At 58.9% G+C, this 10,959-nt stretch overlaps 2 protein-coding genes across 2 annotated transcripts in view; one reads left to right on the forward strand and one right to left on the reverse strand.

Moving 5' to 3' along the window:
• CIB1 (calcium and integrin binding 1) overlaps nucleotides 1–1,025 on the reverse strand; it is a 5,328-nt gene extending 4,303 nt beyond the window's left edge. The window contains exon 1 of the mRNA XM_026040648.1: nucleotides 1,018–1,025. Coding sequence (XP_025896433.1) covers nucleotides 1,018–1,025 — 8 coding nt within the window. The remainder of the gene's footprint in view (nucleotides 1–1,017) is intronic.
• Nucleotides 501–9,598, forward strand: TTLL6 (tubulin tyrosine ligase like 6). Its single transcript, XM_026040607.1, has 11 exons — nucleotides 501–538; nucleotides 1,870–1,988; nucleotides 2,526–2,656; nucleotides 4,252–4,408; nucleotides 4,633–4,776; nucleotides 5,881–5,966; nucleotides 6,108–6,333; nucleotides 6,789–6,973; nucleotides 7,774–7,962; nucleotides 8,350–8,533; nucleotides 8,878–9,598. Exons 2-11 carry the CDS (start codon nucleotides 1,968–1,970, stop codon nucleotides 9,187–9,189), a joined length of 1,635 nt encoding a protein of 544 aa, XP_025896392.1. The 5' UTR covers nucleotides 501–538; nucleotides 1,870–1,967; the 3' UTR covers nucleotides 9,190–9,598.
• Nucleotides 9,599–10,959: the final 1,361 nt, after the last annotated feature.

A 10,959-nucleotide genomic window follows, 5' to 3' on the forward strand; every position in this document is an offset into this window, starting at 1 on the left:
GCGGAAGCGCAGGCGAGTGCGGCGGGTGCTCGTGTGTGTGAGCGCGCGCCCGTGTCCGCGTGCCTGCGCACGTGCGCGGCCGCCCGCTGGAGCCCTCGCGCTCCCATAAAAGCCCTGTGTCGCCCCCCACGTCGTGTCCGCCTGTTCTTGCCGAGAGCGGCAGCAGCCCGGGCCTCGGCAGCGGCGCGGGCGGGAGCCGGGCCGTGGCGCCGTGGCCGGGCCCTGCGGGGGCTCCGGGCCCTGCGGGGGCTCCGGGCACTCTGGAGCTCGGGGGAGGGTCCCCTGTCCCTAAACTGTCCCCGTGCTGCCGGACACCAGGTGCCCGTGGTGGGGCCCGCGCTCGGGACCCGCTCCGCCCCGCCCTGCTGAGCCCGTGCAGGGCGCCGAGCAGCGACGTTACTCACGTGCGCACCGGCACGCGGCTCTGCTTCCGCACCGCCTGCGCGGCGGGGGCTCGCCTGCCCCTCTGAAGCTCTTTCCGTCTTTTCCAATTCCAGCACCGCGTCCATCAATCTGACCAGCTGCAAGTACGAGAGCGGTAAGTCCGCGGTGTTGCGGGTGCCCCTCCAGACGCAGCCGCCRGCGCGAGCTCCCGGCGACGCCTGGTGAAGGTTGCTCACAGCGGAGACCTCGCTGCGTAGTCGCTTCTCTGTGTTTATTATTTGCAAGCGACTTGGAGCCCCATGCTCTGGACTGAGGGGGTTTCTGGTTTAAAGAGATACAAAACACGGAGCCTCCTTCACAGCCGATGCGAAGGGTCACTTGGAGCAGTTGTGATGCGAGACTCACTCGCRCTTGAGACCTGACCTGAGAAGTTAATTTAACGCTCTGCTTGTCGCAGAACGGGCCACAGAAGGGGCTGCAGAGGCATCTGGGACCCCTCTTGGCCGCCTCCTCCCGTGACAGGCGCCAGGCAGCTCTTCTCCCGTCTGCCCTCTGTCTGCCATGGCGTGTGTCACGAGAAGAGGCTCACCGCGCCTGACGGGTGTCACCAGCCAACCTGCTCATCACACTTACCCCGGCATTGCAGCGAGGCCGTGTTTCCCCGGCTCTGCGGAGCTGCTCTCTGCCCCGATCAGCCCCCGGCAGTGGCTCGGGCAGGGTGGGCAGGAGGGGACGGGGCAGCGCAGGAGCCCGGCCCGTGCGCGCTGCGGCCGCGGGTCCCGGCCCTGCCGCGAGCAGCCGGCAGAGCTGCTGCGCCCGGGATGTGCCGCAGGACAGGGAGCTCGGCAGCGGCGCCGCGCCGCTGGCAGGCGTGCTCGGATGCTACCAGCAAAGAACAAGCTGTTATTTATTCGGGTACAGCCGCCTGCTTGTGAGTGCCTACGGAGACGGAGGCTTCCGTCCGTGAGCCACCCTTGTTGTGCTTTCTTGCCCTCCTGCTCCGGWTCCGCGCCTGGGTGTACCCTTGATCCCCTCCCCAGCTCGGGAAGAGGCCAAATCGGGATGGGCTCTAGCAGTAACCATCCCAGTAGCAGCCTGCTGCCCCAAGAGCTTGTGCGCCCTGCTGCCAAACAGCTCTCGATGTAAAGAAGAAAGCAGCACCTTGYGCAGGTCCGTGAGGCGGTGCTGCCGGGCCAGGAGCAGGCTCCGGCCTGCCCTAGCTCCAGACGTGCTCGTGCAGCCGGGGCAGCGGGCCCGGGGCCCACAGCGGCCCGGGTTCCCGCAGCCACGGCTCCTGGTGACCACAGCCAGGTTAAGCTCGGGTCCCTGCAGGGTCCCCCCGGTGTCTTGTCGTCCACGAGAGTGGAAGAGGGAGGTTTGCTCCAAAGTCCTGTCCCTTTCCTCTTTGGAGGCTCAGCAAGCGCTGGGCTTTATAGGCTCTGCCTGCTCCAGAGGTGCCCTTTCTCACCGCTCTCTTTGGCACAGTGCGGCGCGCTGCGCAGAACTGCGGCCTCAAAGAAGTGGGTGAAGATGAGGAGTGGACAATATACTGGACTGACTATTCCGTCTCTCTGGAGCGTGTCATGGAGATGAAACGGTTTCAGGTAAATGCCCCTCCAAGGAAAGGGAGCCCAGCGGGAAGAGCTCGGGAAAGGAGGATGAGACAGAGGGTCATTAATGGAACATGTTGCTGCAGAGCGAAACAGAAGTGTGCAGAATTAGCTCCCGTATCCCCTTCTTGTCTGCAGCAGCTCCAGAGTGGATAGGTTCACTAGCCCTTTCTCATTTCTCTTTCTGACGCGGTGCCACCAGYCACAGTTTGGCAGTTAGTAGTGTGAACTGGAAGGCTGCCAACCCCTTTAGTACGAAATAAATGTTTCTCGCTGAAAAACTGCTCCCTTCCTGAAACAGTGATATTCTAGGGAGGGAGAGCTGCAGGGCTGGATGGAATGGGCAGATAAATCATACTGATGAGGTTCAGATAAAGCAGCTCTCGCATAATCTGTTCCTCAGCAGACGTTCAAGGCGAGCCCCCGCTCCCGTTCGGTTTGCTGCCTCTCCAAACACGGGCTCCCTTCGCTCTTGACGGTCGCGGCTGCTGCTCCTTTGCTGATTCTGTTTTTCTTCTGCACCTGTTTCAGAAAATCAACCATTTTCCAGGCATGACCGAGATCTGCCGCAAGGACTTGCTGGCTCGCAATCTTAACCGCATGCTCAAACTCTTCCCCAAGGAATACAATATTTTTCCCCGTACTTGGTGCCTGCCAGCTGAGTGAGTTGTACATGTTAATGCAGCAGACGACAGGGAGGGGGGAATTAGGAAGTGGTAACCACTGTAGCCAACAGCCAGGCTGTGGGTGAAGCCCTCTGAGGTTTCCTATCTTGCTTTGGGCCTCCGTAAGCTCACCTGGAATTAAATGGGATGTTTTTAACCATATTTCCATCTTTACATATCTTTAAGCCTAATTGCTTGGAGTTAGCCTGTGGAACGTCTGCCTCGCTGCTTAACTGACTGCAGGCTGAACTGGGCCAGGTGTGGGGAGACAGGTCCACCCTGAAAGCAAAGGGCCGAGGACGAAGCTGGGGCCGCAACGGCTGCGTCTGCAGCGAGCAGCGAGCAGGAGGGGTGCCGTGGAGCGCGGTGCGAGACCCTTCGCAGACAGACCGGGCTCGGAGCCGCCCGGAGCAGGCGGCGAGGCAGCGTCGCCCGCGAGCGGGGACGTCCCTGCAGCCTTCCTCGCGCTGCTGCCGGCTGCCACAGCAGCGCGTGCGGAGCGGCGGCTAGGGAGGAAGCGCGGGCGCCTGGGCCGAGCCAAGCCCAGGTTTATGTAAGCTGTCACGCAGCTATTCGAGCTCTGGGGCAGCACGGCCGGCTCCCCTGATGCTGCACAGACCAGCAATGCTAGCAATGCAGAGCTGCAAGAGGAGAAAGAGCACTCTAAGTTCAGCTGGTTGTAAGGAGACACTCTATTCCTAGACATTCTCTACAGGGTTTTTCCTTGCCATTACCTAAAAACCTCAGAGAAAGGCTTTCATAACCTGTCCTACAGCCTGACTCAGCTCCGGTGAGAAGGACCTGAAGCATCTGTGCTGACATGTCAGCACCATGGAACTCCTCCCATTTACACYGGCCTTGTAAAGCGGTGCTTTGCTGTGTTTTGCTAATAATGTGTTTTGTATTGGAAGGCAGATGTCATGTGTCCTCTCAATCGTCTTATTTCTAGAGAAAACAAACCTACTTCTTTCTTTCCACGCTACATTTCCTGGAATCTGATTCCTCTCTGATTCCTCTTGGCACTGTCTTCTGGAATTTATCCTGTTTGCCTACCTCTTTTCCTACCCGTGACGCCCAAGACAGAGGCTGTGCGGTGAAATAATTAACTGGCACACGGGTGTGACTCCTCGAGCAGCCCTGGGTCAGGGGAGCTGCTTGCGAGACCAGCTCTAACGTGACGGCTAGGAGCCTTTGCACCCTGGTTCGAGCATTCTGACCGGGGCTGTTTGCTGATGACTCAGAACAAAAGTGGTCTAAAAGCGCACAGCTTCTTCCTCCTTTGTAGTCAGAGCCTGTTTATTTTCTGTGGATCTCCCTGCAGCAGCAGAGCCAAAGCCCTGCCCGCTCCCGCGTGAGGAGCAATGTTCTTTTCCTCTGAACCTCCCAGCAGAGGTGAGGATAGGTGCAGCCAAACCAGGTTTATAAGGGCCAGACATAAATCAGCAAGTGCCCCACTATTCCTCTGCTGTAGAAGTTTAGTCTGTCCTGGCCCACCGCACCTTGGTTTGAGCATCTAAATGCTAGGAGAGAGTTCAGGGGCTGGTTTTGTGTTTTGTTTTAGAGCTTCTAATGGTCGCTCTTTCGTTCTATAGCTACGGGGATTTCCAGACCTATACTCGTGTGAGGAAAAACAGAACATTCATCTGCAAGCCCGACAGCGGCTGCCAGGGGAGAGGTATCTTCATAACACGTAACGCCAAGGATATCAAGCATGGAGAGCATATGATTTGTCAGCAATATATCTCTAAGGTAACAGGGCCTGTCTTCAGTGTGGGTGTAGGACTCCAGCTTCCTAACTCTGCATCCTGCTCGTCTCCTTTGCCCGACTCCTTCCGCACATATCCCTGGGCCTCGCCACGGCTGCTGCACGTCCACTGCWCGCCCACGAGCAGTGCAGCTAGAGCAGCCTCACGGAGTCAGCAGCACACCTCTCGTTTCTCCTCTCACGCTTGTTTCTGCCTTTTGTCTCGCAGCCTTTCCTTATTGATGGCTTTAAGTTTGACATGCGTATCTATGTGCTGGTCACCTCCTGTGACCCGCTGAAGATTTTTGTCTACAAGGAAGGGCTAGCCCGGTTTGCTACCATGAGGTACATCGAGCCCAGCAGCAGCAACCTGGTAAAAAAGGGAAGTTTCCATAAAACTCGCATAGTATTCATAAGTTCTAGCCACTATTTTGTCTAAGGGGTGTTCCAGGCCCTGGAAAGTCAGGGGCTGGTGGTTTTCCTAACTCTTATCTTCCCCTCTCTCTGTACCCTCTGCTCAGACAAGGCTTTTCAGGAGTATTTGCAAGATAGAGACTCCCTAGTCCTGCAGTTGGGCCATTCACTGGCCCTGCCTCAGAACTGTAGAGTTATTTGCGCTGGAAAGAACTTTGGAAGATCTCAAGTCCAACTCCCTGTTCAAAATAGGGTCAACACTGAATTCAGATCAGGTCGCTCCCGGTTTTGTCCAGCTGGGTCTTGAAGATCTCCAAGGACAAAGGTTCTGCATGGTCTCTGGACGATGCTGCTCCTGCTGTTGCCCTTTTTGAGCTGTCCTGACTCCGTCCCTCCTCATCCCGCCGGCCTCCTCCCAGCAGGAGARGGAGCTGGCGACTGGCTGGTGGTAGCGGAGCAGCCTAGGAGAGCCGGGCAGGGAAGGGGCGGGAAGGGTGCGTGCCATGCACAGGCCCTTCTCCTCCCGGCCGGTCTCTGTGTGCCGCCGTCCCCAGCGATGGACAGCGGGGCTGGCGCCCTGCATGCTCACCGCTGGCTGGTGTCTGGCAGGAGATGCTCCGGGCTGCTGCCTGTCTGCCCGCCTACGCAGGAGTGCTTATTTAAACGCCCTCTTTCCCTCCAGTATGTGTATGTCTCAGAGAGCTCTGCTGCGTTTGGGGAATAAAGGAAAAAGATGGATTTGCAGAGATTCTCTGCAGCTTCTGTCCAGGGAACTGCCTCGTTTACTGGTGAGGCCACAGCCAGGATGGCTCTTGTGGAGGTGACTCCAGCGCAGTGGCCCCAGAGGTTAGGAGGGAAGGTGTGGAGGGGCTGAGCTCTGCTCTGGCCAGAGGGAGTCAGGACACGATCAGCTCCTTGCTGCCAGCCACCCTCTGCGTGAAGAGGCAGGACCGGGGCAAGCTGGTCACGAGATTAGTTAGTACTAGTGGGACTTGGGGGCTGTTTTTCTATTTGCACTCTGAAGTTAAGAATAAATGAAGGTCTCTTGCGGTTCCTCTCTCAGGATGATATCTGCATGCATTTGACCAATTACTCTATCAATAAACATAACGAAAACTTCGTCCGGGATGACACAGTGGGCAGTAAGAGGTATTGTCGTTTCTAGATGCTACAACTCCTCGTGCACATCCTGCAGGAAAGCTGCATTTGGGACACTCGTTTACTTCATTCTTTCTTGGGGGAAATTCAGAATCATAGGTCAGCTCTTATCATTTTCTGTCTTCCGCACAGGAAACTGTCCACTGTGAATGCCTGGATGATGGATAACAGCTACAACACAAAGAAACTCTGGGAAGATATTGAAGATATTGTTATAAAGACCCTTATTTCAGCTCACCCTGTTGTGAAGCACAATTACCAAAGCTGCTTTCCTAACCACACTACTGGCTGTGCCTGCTTTGAGATACTGGGTTTTGATATTTTGCTGGATAGAAAGTTGAAACCATGGCTGTTAGAGGTGAGGAAGAATTCTCCTGCTGTGYTGAAACCGCTCTGGAAAGAGCAGATAGCCGAGAGCTCGTCTGTGGGAAGCACTAGAACAAAGAGTTGTGGGATGAATACAACGTGCTTAAGGTTGATTAAAATGAGCCACCTTGTTCAGCGTTAAACAGGCTGGGAAGACAAGTGGCCAAGCAGCCTACCTACTGCAGGCTAAGCAACCTTAGCTCATCACATCTGAGATCTTGCTCCCTCTGCACCCTGCGCAGCAGCAGGAGTTTCCTTGAGCTGTGGCAGCCCTGTGTTAATGACAGCYGCCCTGCTCTTGCAGAAGCAGCCGCTGCGCGCGCCTGCCCGCACCGTTGCAGCAGGAACATGCAGCGCAGGGGCAGGTGGGGGGCACAGAGCTCGCTGCTCGTGCTACTTTGTGGGAGCTGCTTGTTGCCACGTTAGATCAGCCCCTTGTCTTGGCAGGTCAATCACTCTCCCAGCTTCACCACGGACTCGCACCTGGACCGAGAAGTGAAGGATGCTCTTCTCTTTGATACCATCAACCTGATAAAYGTGCATGCCTGTGACAAAAGGAAGGTGCTGGAGGAAGACAAGCAGCGGGTGAAGGAGCGGCTCCTTCAGGCCCCTCACACTGGCCGTGCGTCCAGGTACCGCTCTTGCCCATCGTGCTGCAGGCTGCACTGGGAAGGGCTGGCCGCGGTGGGGCAGGCTGAAACAGAGGCTGCTGCGCTTCAGACCAGGGCTCCCAGAAGTGGCTCCTGAGAAGAGCTCGCCCAGGTCACCTGCACCCTAGACGGGAAGGGGCAGGACTGGTTTGAGGTGTCGGGAGGTGTGGGGCGCGGGGCCCTGGCGCTGCCGGGCTCGCAGTGACGCTGCCTGGACGGAGCGCGGCACTGCCGGCGCCTGGACGCCCTCCAGAGCACAGCCTCTTTCCCAGGGCTGCGGGCTTTCCCACCCTTCTTTGTCTGCATATCCTTTCATGGTTAATTAATCCACATGACCTCTTGAGGCCGTTTTGGAGGAGCCTGCTCTCCGGGCTTTTCCTGGCATGCAGGGTGATGAGGAGCTCCCTGCWGCTCCCTTTGCCATGAAGAAGCCTGCGGGAGCTGCAGGCTGGGGAAGCTGAGCGTGTTTGCCCAGTGCCCCTGCAGCCCCCGCTGCTCCGGGCCTGCCTGCAGAGCTGAGGGGCAGCACAGACTTCTTCTATAGGCAGCTTTTAGGTGAAGTTTTCTTAAAACTGGTTTAGTTCTGTGAAAGGGCTGAGGGGCAGGGAGTGAGCTGCACAGCAGGGAGAGAGCTGAGAACCTCCTATGGGGAGAGGAGGAGTGTGAGGAGCATTGCTTCCCTTCAGTGAACCTGTGGGAGGAAGCGGGGGGAGATGCCAGGCGGGCCCCTTCCTCAGCAGCTCGTTGAGCGGCCCCTCTGCCCGTGTGTGCTCTGTCCGCAGGCGCGAGGAGCTGGAGAGCAGCCAGGCCGCGTGGCTGGCGCAGGCGGAGCGCTACGAGGACTCCCACCTGGGAGGCTTCCGGCGCGTGTACCCGGCACGCGGAACCGACAAGTACGAGCCGTTTTTCAAGCAGAGTGGCTCCCTCTTCCAGGAGACAGCAGCCTCCAAGGCACGAGAGCAGTGTGCCAGGTACACGTAGCGGTGGCGTTGATGCTGCTCGCTTCTGCTCCCGCCTTGGAGATGACGCTCTGTGGCTTAAGAGCTGTAAGAGAGGTGGTGAGAGCTGGAGGAGGGGGCTGTGCCTTCATTTACCCGCCGTTGGGAGGCGGGCRCAGTATTCCGTGGAGTTGGGGCTCTCTTGTGTGTCCTCCACCTTTGTGCTGGGCCTAAATGAATTCAAGAGCACTTCCGACAGAGGCAAGAATCGCTTTTGAAAGCGCTCCCAGCCCCTTGCTTGGCAGCTTCCATTATGGTCTCTGCTCACTGCAGAGCTGCTGGCTGTAGGATCATGTCCCTGAACCAAACTCTCTGCAGCCTCTTAGTGAACCAGTGACCATGACTGATGTTTTATGGCAGGCAGCAACTGGAGGAAATTCGCTTGAAGAAGGAAGAGTTGGAAGTTCTTACTGGGAAGAAGAAGAAAGAGAGAAAAGAAGCCCTGCAAGGAGAATCRGCTGGGGACAAATCCCAGAGCCGTAACAAAACCGGAGCTCCCACCACCCAGCTCACCTACAGAAGCACCAGGGTGTGGGACAGAAAGGTACCTTTTTCCCATCCTCAGTGSTCGTCCGTGGGGCTCTCAAGGGCAGTAATGCAGCTCCATATGGACCCATAGGTATCTCTTGAGGAGCAGAACTACAGGGTCAGACCTCTTTTCACAAAGTTTCATTAGTYGATGGCTTGTGCTAGGAGACACTTGTGGTCACCACTGTTGCTCCTTCTGTGTTGTGCTTCCCACATGGACCTTCTTCCCACTCCACCCTGATGTCTCTAATTCTCCCTAGGCCTCTCTAGTGCAGTCTGTAGTCTCTGTGCAGTCTTTTTCTCCCTTGTGTATTACCCATGGCTTCAACTTGGCTGTAACACAGCTGTTTCTTTCCTAAGATGCAACAAATGCAGTATGACTCTATGCTGCCCCAGGATATTGTGGAAAAGGAGGAGCAGAAAAGAGTGAAGGCTCTTGTGCAGCGTGAGAAGCTCATCCGAAGCCTCGGCATCGTAGATCAGCTCTCCTGGCTGATCCCCACAGCTCACAGATCAGCAAACAGCTCCTGCGCTGTTGTCGCCCAGAGCCAGGTAACCGAAGGCTGCCCAGACCYGTCCTGTAAGGAGACAGGATCCATCCACAGGAGACAGACGCTCAGGGGGGAGCAAGAGGAAGGCGCCCTGATCGCTGAGCACCTTTGGTGGGGCTGAGTTAAGTGAGGTGCAGCGAGGACTCTGGGTCCTTGGGGCTTTGTGTAGTTAGATTTTCTTCTCGTTACCAACGGGCACCCCAGGCCAGTCGCCTGTGAGAGCCCTGAGCAGCCTCCCCCAGACCGTCCCCATGGCCACCCCGAAGGGCAGTGCAGGGCCACGCTTTTCTTTAACAATGTGGTCTTCTGGGCACAGCTGTCGCCAGCACGCAGCTCCCTGCTTCTGCTGGGCAGTAACGTGACTCGCTCAAGTGCTAGTTAGCTGGCTAGTGCCATTTCAGCACTTCAGTTAAATAAAGTGAATTCCTGGGTAGGCTTCTAGCAGCTACGAGTACTAACGTACTAGGAGCTTGGTAAAGGAGCACAGAACAACGAGGGGCTGAAGGGAAGTGGAGGGAGGATAAATATATAATTAAAAAGTCCATGGGCGAATTCTGCACTGTAGAAGATGCCTCCCCCAAACTCCCTGGCTTGGGGTAACGGCAGCCCCGCGCGCGGGCTCYGTCCGTGCGTGTTTTCCAGCACTGCTGGCGGAGGCGGCGGGGCCCGCGCGCCCCGTGCGAGCAGCGCGTCCCCAAAGCCCTGGCTGCGCCGCGGCACATCCCGCTGCCCCGTGGGATTGGGCTCCCCCAGGAGCGGGCTCGCCTGGGAATGGTCCCGTTTTTCACCATGGGAGTCTCTGCGGGCGGAGCTGTGCTCCTGCCCCAAACCCTGCTCAGACGCGGCGGGCGGAACGTGGGGGCTCTGAGCGCCGCRGCAGCCGACGAAGCGGCCGCAACGGGCGACGGGCTCGCGGGGTGCCCGGGGTGCAGGGAGCAGCGGGCGCCTTTCTGCTGCCGCCCTGGGCCGGCCCGCGGCTCTGAGCGCGGCGCTTGCTCTCCCCGCAGCTGCAGCTCGCCCGGCACCCGCTGCGGGCGCAGGAGGCCCCCGCTTTCATGACGCTCATCCCGCTCTCGCTCCTGGGCGCTGCGGACCAGGCTGTGGCACCACCCGTCACGCACAAGGCTCCCGCCAAGGCCCAGCTGGCGGCCAGGCCCAGCTTCTGCCCCAGCGCCTTGGGCTCCCTCTGGGTGCGGGGCCAGGGCGTCCCTTGCCACGAGCACGSTGGGACTCAGCGCTGCGTCCTGCCGCGCGACGCAGGCTGCGCGCGGAGCCGTGCGGCGCCGCCCGCCGCCCCGGCCGGCCCCGAGGGCCACGTGCTGCAGGTGAGAGGCCGGCGGCTCCCCGGGGCCGCGAGCAAGAGCGGCGGCTGCGAGTGCTCCATCTGAACGACGGTGCTTGGACATGACCTCCCGAGGGCCCCCGGTCCTCCCGGGCTGCTTGAATGACTGTTCCCGGCTGCCGCGCTCTCCCGCTCCCGTCTGTGTCAGTTAAAGCGTGTGTCCTCCTGTTGSATCAAAAGCAACCAGCAAAGCCCTGTCTGTGGTTCTCAGCTGCTGGGGGCCGGGCTGTTCTGGATCTTGGCAAAGTGGGGCGAGCCGGGGAGCGGGAGCCGTGTGCCAACAGCTCAGGATGCCGGGGCCTGGCTGGGAGGGGAGGAGCGCAGGGACCAAAGGGCCGCTCGGAGCGYGGCGGCGGCGACGCTGCCCTGTCACCCTGGCAGGACCCCCGACGTGCGGGGAGCCGAGGGCACTGCCCGGGACACGGGCGCTGAGCGGAGCCTCCCTCGGCCGGTGCAYGTTCCATCCCATCGGCTCCGGGGCTGCCCTCAGCCCTCCGCACGGAGCTGCCCCGGTTCCGCTGCGGTTACGGGGCGCTGCACGGGGCTTTC

This window comes from Nothoprocta perdicaria, unplaced genomic scaffold (assembly GCF_003342845.1).
Source record: "Nothoprocta perdicaria isolate Ctin4 unplaced genomic scaffold, notPer1 scaffold_26, whole genome shotgun sequence".
NCBI lineage: Eukaryota > Metazoa > Chordata > Aves > Tinamiformes > Tinamidae > Nothoprocta > Nothoprocta perdicaria.